Genomic DNA, 20930 nt, shown 5'->3' with positions numbered 1-20930 from the left:
GGATGTGGCTTAATAGCCAAGAGTCTCTGGGTTCAATCTCCAGTACCAAAAAACAAAACAAAACAAAACAAAACAGCATCATTGCTTGGGTCCTGGCAAATTTCAAAGTATTTTCTAAAATGCCATAAATTTAATGAAGTGTTTCTTGCCTGACAAAGTTATAGGATTCCACCTTTTACTTCCACTGCATTTCATGTAATATTTAATAATTATAGTGTTTACTTTAATACACTGTAATTATTTGTTTGCATATCTATCTAACCACTTATTTCACTGTGGGATAGAGACATGTTTTTTATTATCTATTTCTCCCATGCCTAGTACAATTCTTGACACTTAGTGTGCAGCCTGTGCTTCTTAAATTAATCAATTAAAATTAAAATGTCCACTCCAGCATTCCAAATGACAATGGAAAGAAAATTTACCAAATAACTGTGGGTCACTAAGTCAAATCTAAACTCAAGAGTTCTTCTTCAAATACTACCTTTTAGTTGTTATTGAAATGAAGTACCAAATGCACTAAATAAAGTTCCAATACTCACTGATATGCCTTTAATGTGTTATGTTAAAATAAGAAATCAAACATTAGATATGCTAAACTTACAAATATACCAAATATTCACAAATTGTTAATGTACTAATGCATACTGGTTCTCCATGATGGCTGAGGGTAGATTGGGAGAGATTAATTTTTTTCCCATTTCCTAAATTCTCATACATTTTAAGGTTTAAAATAAAAATATTCAGGGTTGGGGATGTAGCTCAGTGGTAGAGTACTTGCCTAGCATGCACCAGATCCTGGGTTCAATCCCCAGTACTGCAATAACTAATATGATAAAAATAAAAATATTCACCAGGCCCAGTGGTGCAAGCCTATAATCCCAGCAGCTCAGGAGGCTGAGGCAGGAAGATCTTGGGTTCAAAGCCAGTCTCAGCAAAAGTGAGGCACTAAGCAACTTGGTGGGATCCTGTCTCTAAATAAAATACAAAACAGGGATGTGGCTCAGTTGGGCAGTGCCCCTGAGTTCAGTCCCCAGTATCCCCAAAATAAAAAAAAAATTCATGTAGTAGGAATGGTAGGACATATACTTAAATAAATTTTCTTGAAAAAATTCAGTTCAGAGCCTGGCCCTCAGCTTTACTGACCCAAAAATCTAATTTGTCAAGAAGCTTAATGAAGAAAAAGGGTCGGGCGCGGGGTGGGGGGTAGTCAAGTCAGCAGCACCAGTTAATGTCTTAATCGACAGTAAAACGCACTGTGGTTTTGGATTTTTTTAAAAACGTGCTTTTCTACTCACGGGAAATGCTCTGGTAATAGAACTCATTTGATTTAAGCATAGCCTCAAAGTAGATAATTAAGGTTAAACAGGGAATTCAATAGTACTGAGAGAAAATAAGAAATAATTCCATGGTTAAGAAAGTCACAACAGCAACTCTGGCAAGTGAATGGTTTTAAAGCAAGTATTGACCAATAAAACAAAACATCATTTTCCTTAGACATTTAACTGATAGCATGTATGGGTATGGGAATTTCTTTTCTCTAGCGAGAAAAGACTGACCTGGCCCTTATTGAGGTGAGTTCAGTCCACCTCACAAGGAATACCTAATTTCAAGAAATATAGGAAGGCTTTTATCTATTTGACATCATCTCTAGAAAGCCGGGTGTGGTGGTGCAGTCCTGTAATCCCAGCGGCTCGAAGGATCCCAAATTCGAAGCCAGCCTCCTCAATTTAGCGAGATCCTGTCTCAAAATAAATAAAAAGGGCTGGGGAAGTGGCTCAGGGATAAAGTGTCCCTGGGTTCAATCTCCAGACCAAAAGTAAAAATAAAAATAAACAAATAAATAAAAAGCAAATAGAAATACCAGGTAAAAACAAAAGGTAGGGAGTAGCAGTTCGGAATGGAAAGGCTATACTGGCGGTTGTGGGGAACACGTATGGAATATATTCAGAACCACAAACTAGATCTACGTTTTTCTTCCTGTTAAAACTTTTTCCTCCTTAGTAACCTTTTCATCTAGAACAGAGTGGATTAAGAGAATGACTGGAAGACAGAAACGCTCCCCACACTCCTTCGGTCCCCGGCAAACCCTCCAGCACTGAGCCCGCTGCCGCAGGGCCTGAAAGAACACCCAGTTCGGTTCCACTTCTGCGCCAGCCACAAGTGGGTCAGGAGTTACGCTCGCGAAACCCGAACCCGGAAACCCTAGCACTCTCGCTCCGCCCAGCCCCGCCCTTCCGGAGACGCGCCGAGCCCAGCCAACGTGGCTGCCTTGCTCGGGTCGCGGCAGGCGAGACGCCTCGGGAGGGGCGGGCCCCGGGGCTCGGGGGACGAGGCTGGGACAGCCCCCCAGCGTCAGGCCCCGCCTCCGGAGGCAGGTTCCTGGAGCCTACACGCTTTTAACCTTAAAACGTCCAGCACCCCGGAGGCATGTGCCGGGCTACACACGCAGCATAGACACAAGACGTGAGGAGACGAACTGTTTAGTGCACGTGTCCGCGAGCCGTCCCCAAGCGCAGGCCCCAGCCGCTCGCCCGTCCCTCGGCGCAGCGCGGGCGGGGGCGGGCCGCGCGCCCGAGGACGTCCGGGGAGCGCGCGCGCCGCCGCCGAGCCGGGCCCGAGTTGCTGGCGGTGGGGTCTGAGCGTGATGGCTCTGACTGGAGGGCTGGGGGCGGCGTGCGCTGCTGTTCCTGCTGTCGCTGCCGAGGCCTCCGTCCGCTCCCGGTCTTGAGAGGTCAGGCCTGGGGGAGGCGGGCGGCGGCGGCGAGGGACTCCGGGGAGAATAACCGGGGCGCCGGAGGCTCGGACGTGGGTGGAGACCTGTGCTCGGGGATTCCGGAAGAGTTGATGTTCACTTTGCTTCCTTTTTTCTCCTCTTTTTTATCTGTGCGTGGAGTGGGAGGGGTCTATTTTATTTATAGAAAGCACACAACTCATTCTGTCCAAAGTCGCTCTTGAGAGAGTTGAGGAAATAAAGCGCAACGTGGCGTCGGAGCCTCGGCGAAAAGCATCAAACCCCAAACCGCCACAGGGTAACTGCACAGCGTACACGCCGAGGCATGAGCTAGAGTGACACGGAACATGCCCTGACGTTAACTCTCGCTTCCTCCTAGAGAAACGGGAAAAGCAGGCAGCCTGGGATAGGCTCTGCGTTTTGTCAGCTGGCATTCCGATTCCGACATCCAGCTGCTAGGAGATCCACGCTGGGTCCTCTAGGAACCTCCCTGCCAACGTCATTTCTGATACCCCGTCCCACTTCCCGCAACACACACACACCACCGATGGTGGCATTTTTATTCCATAGACTATCTTCATTCAGACTGAAGTGTCACCTAGCAATTACATGGTGACTCCCCAGCTTATCCCAATTTTGAAGATTTTTAGGTAACATTCTTTTGGGAGGAGACGTAATATTCCTGGTAGCACCCTTAGTTATTGGAAACCTTATTTGCTTTGGGGAAGCTCTTTCAGCATAAAAGTAAATTTATAGTTCACCTAAGTGAAATGTTAGTATTGAGGTTTAATGGAGTTTTTTTCTTTCTTCCTAGCATTTCCAAAAAAATACTGAAATCACTCTTCCTTGTGAAACTTGTTTGATGTAGAATCTATTCAGATGAAACTGCTCGTTGGGTGCTGAGTGAATTTGCCAAACTATTCAATATAAGTACTAGTATTATATTAACATCTGATATATATTAACATCACGACTATTTTGCCAGTGTCTTCTGGCATTGGAGAAGTGGAGGCATGTGAAGGTCATCTTTTTTTGTTAGTAAATGTTTCCTGAAATAATTTTTGAAGCAGATTGTCTATTTTAAATATTTTTTAGTTGTATATGGACACAGTACCTTTATTTTTATGTGGTGCTGAGGATAGAACCTAGTGCCTCTGACGTTGGGGTCAAGTGCTTTACCACTGAGCTAAACTCCATCCCGGAAGCACATTCTTGGCATTGACGAATTTAGCAATAAGTAAGATAACCTGAAAATTCATCTGTTGTGACTATCAGTGATTCCTTTACAAAGTGAATAAAGAACATCTAATGAGCCGTGTACTTACTTGTATTTAACTGTTCACTTGGAATATTTTCTGCTCTTTGATTATTTATTTATTTTTTTTTAGGAGACAAAGCCTTGAAGCAAAGAAATCTAGATTAGAGAAAAAGTATCTAAGGGCCATGCAAGCCAACCGTAACCAACTACACAGTCCTCCAGGAACTGCAAGTGGTGAGGATGCCTCAGCCTCCCAGTGTACCCATACAAGACTGACAGGAGAAGGTTCTTGTCTTCATTCTGGAGATGTTCATATCCAGATTAACCCCATACCTAAAGAATATGCTGAAAATCCAAGCTCCAGAAATATAAGGTCAAGTGTCCATAGCTGTACCCATGGGTGTGCACATAGTCGTTTCCGGAGTCACTCCCACAGTGAAGCAAGGCAGCCTGAGGAGACTACCACAGAGTCTGGGGAACATGGAAGTAGCTCCTTCTCAGAATTCCGCTATCTTTTCAAATGGCTGCAGAAAAGTCTTCCATATATTTTGATTCTGGGTGTCAAACTTGTTATGCAGCATATAACAGGTAGGGGATAATAAAACAATGATTTGCTTAATTGCTAAATTCAGTTAATTTTCTTTATTGGAAATCTACTTTTACCTATGTATTTGTTACTTATTTTCCTGTTGGCTTTTAAAATTGTATGTTTTCTTTTAATTCATATTATTAGCTTATAATATCCTCTGGTTTTTTTTTTCTTTCAATTAACTAGAACTTATTTTCTAACAGGCATTTCTCTTGGAATTGGGCTGCTAACAACTTTTATGTATGCAAACAAAAGCATTGTAAATCAGGTTTTTCTAAGAGTAAGTATAACAAGCAACTAAAATTATTAACTGTTTCTCTCTGTAGAATTATAGAGAAATAATTTTGTGAGAAATAGAAATAGCTTTTAAGAGAAGTAGGAAATAGGATGTGTTAATCCTTGATATATTTAATATTGTTACCTGAATAATCTGGAATAAATTATCTGTCCTGATAATGAATTGCTTCACCTTATTCTCTTTGTATATTTGGTTCCTAATAAAGAAAAAGTAAGCCAGGCATAAGGATGCATGCCTGTAATCCCAGCAAGTAGGGGGTTCTGAGGCAGGAGGTTCACAAGTCTGAGACCAGCCTCAGCAATTTAGCAAGACCCTGTCTCAGAATAAAAAATAAGTGCTGAGGATATAGCTCCATGGTAAGTAGCCCCGGGAGATGGGGCAGGGGGGTAGACAAAGGATTAAAAGGCTTAGACCACACTATTTGATCTGGTTTGGTTAGTGCCTTTACATTATGTGAGCTAATTTAAACATAATCTCATTAAAAATTTCAACTGATGCACTATAAGACTTAAAATAACTTAATAAAATGTAGCATTGACTAAATGGATATTGAACTGTTTAGCTCTCTTATTTAAAGAAAATTTAACTTGAAGTTTGTCTATAATGTAAGAGTTCTAGTCATAAAAATCATGGGGAAAAATAGGAAGAGTTTATGAAATTTCACCATAAGCCTACTTTAAGGGAGATATCATGCATTCTGCCCTGGAAATTTATAGAACTTGTCAAACTAAAAAACTTTAATTTGTGGTTTTAAACTAGTACAGATTGAGTATCCTTTATCCCAAAATGCTTAGGACCAGTACTGTTTGAGATTTGGGGGGATTTTGGAATATTTGTACATACATAATGAGATATCTTGGGGATGAAATTCCAGTTTAAACACAGAATTCATTTCTGCTTTATATACAACTCATAGCCCAAAGGTAAATGCATAGAGTATTTTTAGTGTGTCCGTGTTTTAATTGTAACGAGGTCAGGTGTAGAATTTTCCACTTGGGCCTTCATGTTGGTGTAAAAAAGTTTTGGATTTTAGAGCACTTGGATTGCTAACAGATTAGGAGGCCCAACCTATAAAACTTTTAATTAAACTTGTAATTAAAACTTTACCTTTCATTAAAAATAAATTTTTGAATATATATGAACCCTGATTTACTTAAAATGCATTTTTGAAATTGTTTTGTGGAAGATGCACAAAAAAGGGAGCCGAAGAGGTAAAGATTAGTTTGGGTAGGTCCTTTATGTCAGCTTGTAGATGATTCTGCTTCTTTGAAACATTGATCTTATTTTTCATATGGTGAAGAAATTATATTTTTATAATTTGTTGCAAGTTTTGTTCACTAAAGATAAATAAAACAATGTGATGATAACATAATTTAAGATACTTTATATTTTAAGGTTAATCTAGAAAGTTCATGTTAAATAAATCATTAAAGTTTAATAATATTTGAAATTCTGGCATAATTCAAAGTAATAAATTATAAAATTATTTACTTTTCAGGAAAGATCGTCAAAGATTCAATGTGCTTGGTTATTGGTATTCTTAGCAGGATCATCTGTTCTTTTGTATTATACCTTTCATTCTCAGTCACTTTATTACAGGTAATTAGTCCTAGTATACCTTTTTTTTTTGTAATCATATATTCCATAGCTCTTTGCATGTATCTTACTTGCACATAATACTTATTGTATTTCAGCTTTTACCTGTCTTCTTTCATGATTGCGAGCTTTGAGTGACTTACTCAGACTTGTATCCTCAGTTCCTTGGCACATAGCAGGTGCTCAATAAATATTTAATTTTTTTGATAAGTGCATTTTTGTTTAATCAGTACTTATTAAGTACCAGTAGGTGGTTATTGTTGGTCTTTTTCAGTTTCTAGAAATAAGGCAAAGATTCATTAAAAGACAGTAGGTAACAGGTTTTCTGAATTTTCAGCTTTAATCAGAAATTAATTATGGACAAACATGGGATATAGTTTAGAGGTAGAGCCAGTACATTCAGATGAATTGGATTTTGTGGTTGAATAGGTGGGAAAAGCAAGAATGGGTTTTCAGTCTGAGCAACTGGCTGGATGGTGATGTCATTTTATTGAGCTGGGAAGGAACTGGATTTGAGAAAAAATCAGTAATTTTGTTTTGAACATGTTAAGCATGAGAGGTCAAGAAGAATTGTTAAGAAAGCAGTTCTAGATATGTCATGAGCTTAGGGTAAAGGTTAGAGCTATAAATGCTGGTGTAATCAGCATTTAAATATGGCTCATATTTTAAAACCACAGGACTGAACAGAACTAACCTAGGTAATACAAATAACTATGCATGTAGTAATACAGAGAAAATACAAAGAGTGCCTACTGCTAGACAAGACCACAATCAGAGTAGCAGCAGCAAAGGAGACTAAGAAATCATTGGTGACAAACAAGAACAACCAGGACAGAAAAAAGTTAGAGGTTTAGAAAGAACAAGCTAGGGGTACAGCTCGCTGTCTATCATGTGTGAGGTCCTGGGTTCAATTCCCAGCACTACAGAGGAAAAAAAATCTAGAGAGATAGTAATTTAGGATGAGTAAATGGAAAGAGAAGTTATCTTTAGATCTAGTTATATAAAGGACAAAATTAATTCAGTGGAAAAGAGGAGATGGAATACTGAGTGGAAGTGGTTAAGAAGATAATGGCAGGGCTGGGGTTGTGGCTCAGTGGTAGAGCACTTGCCCAGCATGTGTGAGGCACTGGGTTCAGTCCTCAGCACCACATAAAAATAAAATAAATAAAGGTTATTTTGTCCATCTATAACTAAAAATATTTTTTTAAAAAGAGAAGATAATGGCAGATGTCTAGTATTCAGGTTTTTTAGTTTATAGGCTAGAAAGGTATCAACCATAATAAGCCAGGGAGACCTTTTTCTATATCCTTTAAAAGGAAAAAGTTCCTTTAAAATAAATAAAATGACCCTTCATTCCATTAATCTGAACCCTGATGTTATCTTGCCAAATTCATTTCTACATATCAAATTAAAATATTTATAGCAAATTTAAAATCCCTTTCAATATTTTACCTTTGTGCGTTGCTCTGGTAAATTTTGATGGTTTTCTCTTGGTAGCTTAATTTTCTTAAATCCTACACTGGATCACTTGAGCTTCTGGGAAGTACTTTGGATTGTTGGAATTACAGACTTCGTTCTGAAATTCCTCTTCATGGGCTTAAAATGCCTTGTTTTATTGGTGCCTCCTTTCATCATGCCTTTTAAATCAAAGGTAAGAAACTAACTTATGCATTATTAGAAAGATGTTGGCAAACAAATTAATGCTGTTTAATCTTTGCTTAAAGATTTTGTAATTGTTTTAGTTTGCTAAATAATCTTGGCTTGGCAACCATTTGTTCAGGGACTTAAACCAAAATATTAACCTATCTGGATAAAATCAGAATTACTTCAGAATTTGCTTCAGGGAGGGGAAGAATAGAAGTTCAGTAGTTAGACAAAGGGTAATGAAGGCAAGGGAGAGGGGACAGGAATAGGAAAGACAGTGGAATGATTCTGACATAACTTCTGTGTACATACATGAATACACCACAGTGAATCACCATAACATGTACAACCATAAGACTGGGATCCTAATTAGAATAAGATGTACTCCATGTTTATATAAATAAGTCAAATATACTCTACTGTCATGTATAACTAAAAAGAACAACAAAAAAATTAACATTTGCTTCAGAAGAATTGAAAAATCAATCCCCCCACATCAAATATGAGAAACTAATAATTTGTACTTCTGTTTTCCACCAGGGTATTATCAATTGATAATTGGACTATATGCAGTTATTCAGTGGCTTCCCATACTCAATAAAAACAAATTTTTATAATCAGCAAAAACATGTAACTTTTACCCATAGTACATACAAAACCTTTTTTCTATTTCATTCTTAGAAATACTTTGCAAGCAAACCATGCAATGACTGCAACATGGGAAAATCAGGTTAAAATTATCAGTCATAAACATAATGAAGACTAATTTCATAGTTACTTATATTACTGCATCATATACTCATGATGTTTTCAGTACAATGCAAAGTATTTGTGCTATGTATTTAAATGGCTTGGGTAGCTGTATTTGTTTTCTTTCTCCTTTCTTTTTAGGGTTACTGGTATATGCTTTTAGAAGAACTGTGTCAGTATTACCGAACTTTTGTTCCCATACCAGTTTGGTTTCGTTACCTTATAAGCTATGGGGAGTTCGGTAATGCAACTAGATGGAGTCTTGGGATATTGCTGGCTTTACTCTACCTCATACTAAAAGTAAGTAACATTATAATCTTGCCATTACATAATGATTCATGTAATTATTGATTTTACATACTACTTTTCTCCTTAACTGTCTTAAGGTTTATCTTCATATCAGTAGTTTGAAGTAACTGCAAATTCTTTATCAGTTTGTGGTGACATAGCAGCTATAATCTTAGCTACTTGGGAGGCTGAGACAGGAGGATTCTGAGGTTGAGGCCAGCCTGTCTCAAAGAGAGAGAAAGAAATGGAAATCCAGTAGTTGTCAGTTTTTATTTTGGGTAGGAGGAGTGGAATTTCACATAACATGAATTATCTAAGGGGGGGGATAAACAAGTAGAAAAGAACATACCCATCCTCAACAGCAATGTTTGTTGTACACATAATTCTCAAACTAGTGGAGTATCTTGTCCTGCTTCCTTTCAGCCTGATCATTTCAAATTGATAATCGCTTTATGAGACTTTAAAATAAAAATGTTAAGATACGAATCAGATGTTGCTTTGTCTTTGACAGGTTTATTTGTCTTGAACAAATTGTAACTCTTTAAGTTTTTAAATGTACTTCTTGTTGGCTTAACTCTATAAACTATTCATTAGTTAGATTTGAAATATATTTAGAATAAAATGATTATCTCTGAATGCAGTGAGCATTAGGGAAATATGGGAATTAAATAGCATTATAAGATTACAGCTTTCATCTTTGGGTTTGGCAGATAGGAGCCTTGAATTTAAAAAAATTATCTCTTATTTCCTCTTTCAGCTTTTGGACTTCTTTGGACATCTGAAAACTTTCAGGCAGGTTTTACGAATATTTTTTACACGACCAGTAAGTACTTTCTCTTAGTTAAGGAAAAACACTTTTTTTTTAACCTTTCATTATAAAAAAAATTTAGTTTAGCAGTATTATGTGTATGGATTTCATGAGATGATCTTTTTAAGATTATTTGTTAGTACTCTGGCACTTGGGGCTATAATGATTTAGGAGTTTTAGTTCTGTGTTCAGTTTCTTAAATTGTACATTGAAGGCCACCTGTTAATCATTGCAGTGTCTTGCCTTTCAAATCATTGGATGTTTTTGAGGATTATAATCACTTCTTTAAAAATCTTTGCATGAACTTTTTTTCCTTTTCCTTTTGACACAAATGGTGGGTTCAGGTATTTCCATTAACTCCCCATTCAGTAGCTTCTAAAAGAATATTTCTACTGTAATTTATTATATATTTAAGGGAAGTTCATTACCCAAAATCATGTCCCTTGCAATTTTCTTACTGGGGGAAACTGTCCCCATTACTCTGTTCTATATGTACAAATAATTTCCAGCATGGAATTTAATGATTGAGACTTCAGTGTCAGTTGTAAACTTGATTATTATGTGATTCTATTGATGTTACAGATTATAGAGAAAGGTTATTATACAGAAGGGTGGTTTATATTTAGTAGCCTCAAAGATTCCCAATACCTAGGGGTGGTCACCAACTTTCAAGGCTTGATCTTCAGCTCTGCAGTCCATTAGGTCCTTAAACAGTTAATGGGACTGACTTACAAGAATGCCAACCTAATAATGAACTGTTAAAAGTAAAAAGGAGCCATGCATAATGTTGCTTACATGTAATCCCAGCAACTCAGGAGGCTGACAGGAGGATGGCAAATTTGAAACTAGCCTTAGCAACTTAGTAAGACCCTGTCTCAAAATAAAAAATAAAAAGGGCTGGGTGGGGGATGGAGCTCAGTGTAAAGTGCCCCTGAGTTCAATCCACAGTATTTAAAAAAAAAAAAAAAAAAAAAAAAGGATTGTCTAAAAAATTATTTAGACTAACTGCCAGGGTACCTTTCCTCTAAGAGTCAGCAATATGGAAACAAGTTTTGCTATACATCTTATGCACACTTTTCTTTTGGAGAAGATACAATATATTGAGTTTAATTAATACAGTTGATTATTTGAGAATCAGCCATTTTAACGCAATTGATCTAGTAAGGTTTGTGCTGCAATACCCTTAAGAAAATCCCCTGTGGGTTAGGGATGTAGCTTAGTGGTAAAATGCTTGCCTACCATTGTGAAGCCTTGGGATCCAGACCCAGCATCACAAAATCCAACAAACACTTGAGATTCTTCTCTGTGAGACAAAGGAAGTACATGGAATCAGTCATTGACACTTCTACTCTTGTCTCCCCCATATTCTGAACATGTATATATATGTTCTTTAACTTTACCATGGAAATGGTAGTCTTCATTTAAAGAGACTCTCCAAAATGCCAGATAAAAGTGATGTTTTAAAAGCTTGTCAACATAAATATTTGTAATGGACTCCTTTACTGAAGGGAAATCGGCACTAAGATCATCTAACACTGTCCTGACTGACTTATGAAATCCTTAGCATCACCAGTTTCAAAAAAGCCCTTAATTTTTAGTATTTTATCCTTTGAATTTTGTTAGCCCTAGACATTTATGTACAAGAAGTTTAGATCATAGCTGCAGATGTGTTAAGTCATTCCTTACCTAACTTCCCATGACTACACTTAGGTATACTTAGCCACCCTTTTCCCCATGATTTTTACAGAAAGCTGATCTCATTTGTAACATTTTGCTTCTTCCAAATTTTGCTAAGGAGTCTTAGTTGTCACATCTAGTTCATGACTAAGTCTTGCTGAATTTGGTGAAGGAGTTAAGATATTAAAGGGATCAGAAGCTTTTTAGGACATTAGAATAAAGGGATATTCAAAGAATTGCACTATTGTTCATTCAGTTAGTTTTGACAGTTATCCTATCCCAGTGACATTTTGCAGTTATTTTCTTTCAAAGTACTAAATGCTCTTTGTGATAATTAGGGGTAATTAAAAATGATTTTTAGTTTAGTGGCAAGAAACTGAACCCTTCATGTTGAACTTACCTTGAGGACCTTTGAAAAAAATGGATTCCTGAGTCACATTCCAGTGTCTGGGCCTACTGAACCTCCAGTGTGGAACCACAGATTTTTTTTCCCACTCCATGCTGGGCCTCACACCACACCTGTAGTCAAATATCATTCTGTGTATGTGTTGTACTGAGAATTAAACTAAGGACCTTGTGTATGCTAGGCTAGCACTCTACCACTGAACTACATTTCTAGCCCCAGATATACTTTTAAAGTAAGCTCTCCTCATGAATTACATTTAACCAGCAAAGCACTGGATAGACTGCTTAATTTGGCAGTCCTGGGTAACATTATACATTGACATAGGTTTTTATAAATATTTATAGTTCAAATTGCTTAATTTTTTATAGCCACTTGTGTTGAATCTGAAGCACTATTACCATTTGGGAATCCAGTGGACTTAATCTTCCACGATCCTATTATTTACTACTTAATGATTTCACCTTCATGTAGTCAAGATGTGGCTCTGCATATATGGTTGAGCTGTAAAATGTATCCTAAGGGAAAGTTTTGAAATGCCTGATTCCTGGGAGATTTGAGAAGTACAGCATCACCTGTGTTCGAGAAACAGGAAAAGAAATTTGTAACTGAAAACAGAATTTACCTTCATAGAGTTACGGCGTGGCTGCCAGCAAGAGACAGTGTTCAGATGTGGATGATATTTGTTCAATATGTCAAGCTGAATTTCAGAAGCCAATTCTTCTTATCTGTCAGGTAATTATATTTTTAAGCAAACGAACATAGTACTTTTCTATGAATTACAAGTCATATTTATGTTTGTTGAATGGCAAAAAAAAATTTACACTGTTTAGCGGAAGGTAGCATTCAGAGTATACACTAGTTATTTATGATTAGCGGTTTGGTAGATTGGCTAAATCTTGTCCTTTATGTTCTGATGATTTTTGTGCAGGAGTATATATGAAGGGGAAGAGAATTCATTTGGGGCAGATTGGATACCAAAGTGATTAGAAAACAGGCTGTTTTTAAAATTGAATACTAGTATTTAAAATAGTACCAACTTACAAATGTTTTGGAAGTGTATAAGTGCTTTTTCTTAGACTTTATGGAAGTTACTAGTAACTCAAAAGATTTATTAAGCTTTTAAGTCACTATAATTACCAGTCTTAAAGATATCACCTAGGGATAGCCACATTTTGTTAAAAAAAGGCTAAATGGATAGTAAAGTCAGAAGAATACTAGTGGCTCTACCACTAAAACCACAGTCTTCTTGAATGAGTAGTACTTTCTCCATTTTCTCCTTTGTAAAATGTGGCAATTAGTGTCTCCAAAATCTCTTTCAGCTCTAAAGAATAGGCTTCTCTACAATGATGAATGTAAAATGTTTGCCAATATAAAATCTAATTCTTCATTCCATTACAGCATATATTTTGTGAAGAGTGCATTACCTTATGGTTCAACAGAGAGAAAACATGTCCACTTTGCAGAACTGTGATTTCAGATCGTGTAAACAAATGGAATGATGGAGCCACTTCATCACACCTTCAAATATATTAAGTTGTACAAACTATTAAGGCTACAAACACTAATTTCCTTTGGTTACAGGTGACTATGGATAAAGGCATTTGAATGGATTTTCAGGGCTGGAAGAAAAATGTTTCCAAGTGGATTTAATTTACATGTGTAGTCCAGTTTACAAGATCAAATGAAAAAACCCTGTGTTTTAAAAAGTATATAATATTCAACCTAAGGAATATACAACATTTGTTCTATCATAATTATCTGGCAGATAATTGCAGTGTTAAATTATAAATGTGTTCTCTTGTTGATGTTACCAAAACAGAAATTAAAAACTACAACTAGTAGTTTTAAAGGAGTGCAGGTGGGCTGCAGATATGGTCCAACACACGTAAGGTCCTGGATTCATTCCCTACCCCAAATGGAAAAAAAAAAAAAAAAAAGAATTCAGGTATTCTTTCATGACATTAAAGGATATTTTTCACAATATTTTAAGATACATATTATATGAAATAATTTTCTTCAGCATTGACTTTTATAATTCCCATTCTAAAAATGCTTAAATTTTTCATAAAATTTGTATTTTTCAATTAAATTTCTAAATGCTATATTTTACCTATTAAAAGTTACATTTTCTAGGTGAAGATTAATTTACTGAGGATGATATATTTTAATATTGTATTATTCTCTATGGTATGATGAGTAATCAGCAAGAATAAATTATTTGAATTCATTGTTTGTGGACCTCATACATGCTTCCTACCATCAGCTTTAATGTTCACAGTCTTACTTTTTGTACAGTGCTATTAAGTATCTTGAAGTAACTATTAAAATAATTCATGTAGGGGCTCAGGGTGTAACTTACTAGTAGAGTACCTGCCTGGCATGTGAAAGGTTCTGCTGGATTCAATACCCAGCATCAAGCTGGGGGGAAAAAAAGCTTGCACTCAGGAGTGGTCATAGCTTTGGATAGTGTGATTTGTTTGCTTCTAGGTAATTTGTTCAGGGTCATGGAAAAGAAAGTAAGGTACTTTATCTCTCCCCTTTATACCTTTAAGGAGGAATGTGAAACCTTTAACAAAACCCTAAAAGGCTGCTTACTGGTTATATGTACATTTAGAATACAAGGCTTGTGCCTATTTCTTTTTTACTTTCTATCAGTTTGTAAACAAGGAAAAGATGGTGGGAAGGAAAAGTCGGGAGAAAGCAGAAAACACATTGTAGTATTGATAAGACGAAGCCTAAACCAGAACATGTATTAATTATGATAGTGGCCAAGTGACTATAGTCATTTATGCTTGGAGAATTACCCAAACTGACAAAGGCGACCTTTTCCCCTAGGTAAACACTGCCAGGTTATAAGAATAACTATTTTCTATCTATTCAGTTACAATATGTTTAATTGCCTTTTCTACTTTGAGCATCACCATAAATATTTAAGCAAGCTTATTTGGCCTTAAATCACCTTCCTGGCTTTGTGGTGAAGCTCAGTTGTATTATTTAGGTATACAGCAGGGAATAGGTGAGAAAAGCAATTTAGAATTAAAATTTGGCTGTGAAAAACAGCTGAAATGACTTCTAGTTCAGAACACAAGACGACAATATCGTTTATCTAATGGTTATTCAAACTACTTTGTATTGACTAAGTAACAATGGAGATTCGTGGTGGACAGTGGTGAGGTTTTACCACAATGAACTGAGAACTGGGAAAATATAATAGGAGAGCTATGCCATCTACTAAGACTGACGATGAAATAGAAGCGTTTCACTACTTTCTAGTCCTTCACCTCAAAGCCTAAGGGAACAGAGCTCCAAAAATCGTTATTCTGTGAATTCAGATAACAGTCTCTAAAAGATTACTGTACCAGCATTGAGACGCTACCATATTTTATAGAAAGGCAACGTCAGTGAAAACTTCTGTAGAGGTATTACCTTGGCAAGTGTGATATGAATGCTCACAGAAGAGAAGTGGTTTGTACAAAACGGCCATTTTACACTACAAGTGAGACAATTAAAACAGATTTGTGGGGATGGAGATGTAGATCAGTGGTAGAATGCATGCCTAGCATGTCTAAGGTCCTGGGTTGAATCTCTAGCAAGGAAAAATGAAAAAAGAGATTTGTGCACATCAAACTATCAAATGTAGCTGAGTTGGGATGGGGATGTGGCTCAGTAGTAGAGTGCTTGCCTAGCATGCAGCAGGCTCTGGGCTTGATCCCCAGCACTGCAAAAGAACAATCAATCAAATGTTGCCGAGAAGCTGGGTGCAGTGGCACATACCAGTAATTCCAGCTACTGAGGTAGCTAAGGCAGGAAGATTGTGAGCTGGAGACCAGCCCAGGCAACATATGCCTCAATAAATAAATAAACAAAGTAGCTAAAAAGTATGGCTAAACAAATTGTTGACTGTTAGCATAAGATATTCCTAGTGTTTTGTTTGAAGATAGCTTCCACATAACTTGTTGCATGAACTTTTTTAAAAAAATAATTCAAGGTATACTATTTGATATAACTTGAAAATAAAAGGTATATAACATCCAATGTATAAAATCACTACTAAAACTTGTTACATATTTAAACAGCTTCAATTCTCAGCAGAAACAGTTTTTACAACTGTTATTCCTTACATACATTAATAGTTTATTAAATATGAGAACATGAATACATCTGACTTGTTAATGAGAAAAAACTATATACCTGACATGTACAGTTATTTCTTCCTCTGTTAAGGTAATAAAAAAAGTCACTTCTATTTTATGTTCATTCAAATTTGCATTTAATTTCTATTTACATTCATTCAATCTGAAACCAAATATCTTAATACAGTAAACTAAATACAAGATGAAAAGCAGAAAAGGTGTTACCCTCATAGCACTCCTAATAAGGCAGCTGAAGAATTTATTTAATAGATGCAAAGCCAACTTGGGATAGTAGAAACATAATAATTTAAAGAGCAAACACAAACAGATGAACCCATCTTTTAGATGTTACTTCAGATAATCAACTGAGATAATACTTGTGCTGTAGTGTTAAGAATCACACAAGAAAAGTACTGTATTAATCAGCAACAGAACCACAGGTCATGTGGTGACAAATACTTTTATGATAGTTTTGTCCAGCTTGCTAGTGTCTACTCCTATGAAAAAAGGCAGATGTTTGGATATTGATATTTTTATTTGAGAAGTTAACCATTTTCAAAGTTTCAAAATCCATTCTTCATAAATTCAACATTTCTCATGGGAATAATCTTAGATCAAGCCCTTGAAAGCTAGGAACCATATGACTAGCTGAATATTCAGAAAAGTAAGGTCCTATATTAAATATGAAATCCAAGGCTTAGGATATTAATACTATCTAAGATGCATCTTGTTTATAATCATTTATTACCTATAGGAAAGAATGTTGAATTTATGTAGTCTCATACATGCATCCTTCTCCCCCACCTCAAATTATCTTCTATCTTGAAAAACAGTATGGAAAAATCCTTGAAAGATTCAAATTATTTAAGACCATAAAGGGGAAAAAGAAATAAATAACAATTTTCCTAAATATCTGATTCAAGTTCAATAATTAATACTTTACATTGTTAATCACAGCTGGTTTATAAATCCCAGTTTAGTTATTCTGTAATGCTACAAACCTTATAAAATCAAATTAGTAAACTTCAGTTCAGTGATTACATTTTAATTAAAAAACTGCATGTATAAAATAAAAAAATATCCTGTAATAGCTGATTTTAAAGAAAATAATCAAGTGATGAAAGAAAAGCACTTAATCACTTTTATACACTTACCTGGAATAACCATAAAGAACCCTCTTAGAAACTCAAGACTAGTAATATTGACATCATATATTTTAAACTATGCTTAAATTTTTACAAATAAATATAGGGTAAGCCATATTGCATAGGTGTGTGCTTTCTGTCTGTGGCACTAATGTGACACTTGACATGTTTTCACAGTCATAGTAGGGGTATCCATTTATGAAACAATTTCTCAATAAACTTGACACAGCATGGGAAATTAATTTCACTTAATGAATGTTAAGTTAGAAAAACTAAATATCTGTGTGGATGGTAAGTGTGCAATTAATGCTTTTTATGCAAAAAAGTTGCAGTGTTTGCCATTATTGCTGGCAGTACTAATTATGGAAACATATTAACTATAGGGTGGTTATAGCCAGCCAATCACAGTGCACATGTTACTAGCAGATAGGACTGAGGAGGAATATTTTGGTGTAAAGTTTCACTGGAATTTGGTCAGGCAGTCAACACTACAGTTAGTAAACACATTTGAAAACAAGTTATCAGGGTAGCACAAGCCATTTACAGTCTGAAATAATGCCTATACATATCACCAAAGCTTTTTGGATTTTTTTTCCCCCAGACATCACAATTGTCAGAGAACAAAGATCTGTACTTTTTAATTACAATTTCTGCCCTTAATCACATTTAGCTTCTATTTTACCAGGTACAATTATAAAGTTCTCAGTAGGCTGCTGCAATAAGGGGCTGGGGGTAAGAGGGATTTTTCTGTTTTTTTTTTTTTTTTTTTTTTTTTTTTTTTAATGGTTTTCTGTTCAAAGATGAACTTTTATCAGTTCTTTCATTATTGCCACAATTGAAAGGTATATTTCCAATCATTTTTCATGGTTCTTTTGCTTACTGTCATCACATCTCACTTGAATTGCTTTTTAAATAAGCAAAGTTTTTCTCTTTTCTGACTGAATTCAACATGCATAAAGAATTTTATGGCTTGGATCCTATGGCTCAAAAAGGTTTGGAGAACATAGCAAAGCAGCATCTATTAAAAAACATCCTAGGGTTGCAAACTATTACAAATTGACTTTGACACTCAGAATGAAGACATTATAAAAGACAAAAATTGAAAAAAAAAGAAGTGATAAGACTCAACTGCATGATCATCTACTTATACCAGTATGTGCTGAAATATATTTTTATAAAGCTCTGCAGATATTAAACCCTTTGACCAGCTAAAGTCATGGAAATGCTCTCTTTAAGGCAGGAAGTATTTAAGAAAGGTAAAGTCACCTTTATTTATTCTTTGTACCTGTAAATCACTTATGTAGATTTTGTTACAATTTCAAAAACAGTGTCCTGTTAACATGTTCCCTAAATTAAGCCACTAAGTTTTCTTATTCACTGTGGAAGACATTCATCAAAAGGCCATCAAGTATTTTTACAATCAAAAAAGGTAGCCCCAGTATAGGAGAAAAAAATTAAGACCTTTTTCCTTTTAAAAACTGTTAAGGAAAAAAATGTTAAAGAAGGTAGACAGCAAAAACAGTAAAACAAAGTAAAACATAAATTTTACCAATTTGCCATAAAGAGATTAGACCGAGAGTGGACCGTGGCAACACCCTCTTCCCCTGGATATTCCTATCTCCCCCATTTTGCTGCCCTCAGTATGCATTTTATCCTGACTCTCTTCCATCCTTCCTCAGCCACAGGCTGAACATATTTGGTGTCTTGAACCAAATACTGGTATAAGAATAGGTGGTGATTTTTTTCCAGTGCAATGCAGGCCCAGTACAAGGATGAAATGTAGGACATACAACTTATGCCCATTCCAAGGCTTCCAGTTAAGCTTAGCACATAGCAGTACTGCAAGTAGAAATGATTAAATAGATTGTTGCTGTTGTTTTCCTAGTATTACAGACAGGTATTGCAGCTGGGTTACTAAAAATAAACCCCAGGTCCACCCCAAGCCCTCAAACGAGCCACAGCTGTGGTTAACAATGATTCATTTGCATTTTATTATTTCATCAAGAGAAGAAACAGAAGCTGTCTGGCTTTCTTCACACCACCAATAATTTTGCATTTTAAAGTTTGGGATGTTTTCCATAATGAGCTGAATCAAAAATCTATTTGAAAAATATATATTTATATAAAAAAAAGATTCAGGTTGTTTGCACGTAAAACATCAATTGATAAGTTGTCTTTGATTCCATGTTGCTGGAAAAAGTTTGACCAAGCTTGCATGCTAATTTTGTCCTTAGTTGCAAGTATTATAGGCAATTTCATACTTTGCCTAATGAAAGGAAAACCCTTCTCCGACACAATCAGAATTTGACAAGTGATTCAGAAGCAACATCCTATCCTTAATACTGCCAGTTTCCAGCCATCAACGTGAAAATCCTTGATAAGGTTGAGAAGATGTTGCTAGGAACCAATTAATTGATGTGCCTAAGAGTTCTGAAATACTATTTTGCTCAAGTTTCTTTTGTTTTTTTTTTTTTTGCACCATTGATTGATTTTTAAAAATCCATGTTTGTTTTTCCTCTGTCCAAAGTGTTCCAGGTAATGACACTGACTCTTTGAGACTGTCATTTTTATTCTTCTTGTTTCATCTTGCAGGATGCTCACACATCCCCTTGCCCCTGCTTTTTTTTTTTTTTTTTTTTTTTTTTTTTTTTTTTTGCCTCAAATTAATTAAAGCATTGCTCTGTCATAGATTCATTCGCAGGTGCTCTGGCCGTTTGGAGATCATGGGGAAAGCTTGTTTTTTGTATGGCCCGGAGTTCGGCTGTCGTATTGGAAGTGGTGCTGATGCTTCCCCACTCATTGTCACATCCATCTGCTCTATTCCACTTGTTTCCATTGGGTATTCCACAGGCGTCTGAGGATTTGCCGTGCTGGCTGAAGCACCTCTTCCCCAGAAATCCCCAGGAGAAAATTTGACGGGGCTTTAAGACAAGGAACAGCTATCATTCATTTGTCTCAAGGAGCATCTCAACAAGAAGTATCTCCCTTAGATTTAAAGGATTGGGGACAATATAACACTTTTTTCACTTAGTTTGTTTTTGTGTGGACTAGCATATAGGCAAAAATTTTGGTTGTACCATCTTTTCCCTAGACTAATTCCTGGAGTGTCCTAACTGATCTCTAAGTCCCTGAGTGATAAACAGGTAGGTTTTTTGTTTGTTTGGTTTTGCAGTGCTCGGGATCAAACCCAGGATCTCATGCAGGCTAGGCAAGCACTCTATCACTGAACCACATCCCCAGTGCTTATTTTTAAAATCATTTTACTCCCTCATTTCAAACAGCTTCCCAATGCATTTAAAAATAAAACACTTCTCCAAATTTCTGCCATTTTCCTCCTCACTCACCACACTTCAGAACACTGACTTCTGTTCTTTTGCCTGCAACATTTTTGAACCTCCTATTTTTGCATAGCTGGCTCTTGCTCCTTATTCCTAGATGGTACTTCACTAGGGAGGTCATTCTCTTATTTCTATGAGTAGCAGTCTCCTTGTTGTCTCCTCTGTTTGCTACTGTCTTTTTTTTTTTGGTGTAGGGGAGGTACAAGGATTGAACCCAGGAACATTTTACCACTGAGCTACATCCTCATCCACCACCACCCCCTTTT

General features: G+C 36.3%; 2 protein-coding genes across 9 annotated transcripts in view; one reads left to right on the top strand and one right to left on the bottom strand.

The window, feature by feature from the left end:
• The first annotated feature begins 2367 nt into the window (after positions 1 to 2367).
• On the top strand, positions 2368 to 14031 carry Rnft1 (ring finger protein, transmembrane 1). Of its 2 annotated transcripts, none has more exons than XM_047542875.1 (9): positions 2368 to 2734; positions 4123 to 4580; positions 4785 to 4861; positions 6378 to 6478; positions 7973 to 8126; positions 9011 to 9169; positions 9915 to 9949; positions 12679 to 12780; positions 13447 to 14031. In XM_047542875.1, the coding sequence occupies exons 2-9, from the start codon at positions 4178 to 4180 to the stop codon at positions 13517 to 13519; spliced, it is 1104 nt and encodes a 367-aa protein (XP_047398831.1). In that variant the 5' UTR covers positions 2368 to 2734; positions 4123 to 4177; the 3' UTR covers positions 13520 to 14031. The 2 variants fall into 2 exon arrangements, with proteins under 2 accessions (XP_047398831.1, XP_047398830.1); XM_047542874.1 differs by having other exon boundaries at positions 2371 to 2734; positions 9915 to 9980.
• Rps6kb1 (ribosomal protein S6 kinase B1) overlaps positions 9576 to 20930 on the bottom strand; it is a 57696-nt gene continuing 46341 nt past the window's right edge. For 4 of the 7 annotated variants that reach the window (XM_047542867.1, XM_047542865.1, XM_047542868.1 and 1 more), the window contains one exon: positions 18069 to 20247. In XM_047542867.1, coding sequence (XP_047398823.1) covers positions 19990 to 20247 — 258 coding nt within the window. In that variant the 3' untranslated portion in view covers positions 18069 to 19989. Of the gene's footprint in view, positions 9616 to 12001; positions 13955 to 18068; positions 20266 to 20930 lie in introns of those variants that run through there. The other 3 variants (XM_047542870.1, XM_047542872.1, XM_047542871.1) reach the window with 3 other exon arrangements.

The sequence above is a fragment of the Sciurus carolinensis genome, chromosome 3, assembly GCF_902686445.1.
Source record: "Sciurus carolinensis chromosome 3, mSciCar1.2, whole genome shotgun sequence".
Classification (NCBI taxonomy): domain Eukaryota; kingdom Metazoa; phylum Chordata; class Mammalia; order Rodentia; family Sciuridae; genus Sciurus; species Sciurus carolinensis.
Note: the sequence above shows the minus strand (reverse complement) of the source record. Positions and strands in the feature narration are given on the sequence as shown.

Bases quoted from the DNA above. Each gene is read 5' to 3' on its own strand.
- Rnft1 (XM_047542874.1), top strand. From the start codon at position 4,178: ATGCAAGCCAACCGTAACCAACTACACAGTCCTCCAGGAACTGCAAGT. The intron at 8,127-9,010 runs GTAAGAAACTAA...CTTTCTTTTTAG, and splicing joins TCATGCCTTTTAAATCAAAG to GGTTACTGGTATATGCTTTT. The intron at 9,170-9,914 runs GTAAGTAACATT...TTCCTCTTTCAG, and splicing joins TACTCTACCTCATACTAAAA to CTTTTGGACTTCTTTGGACA.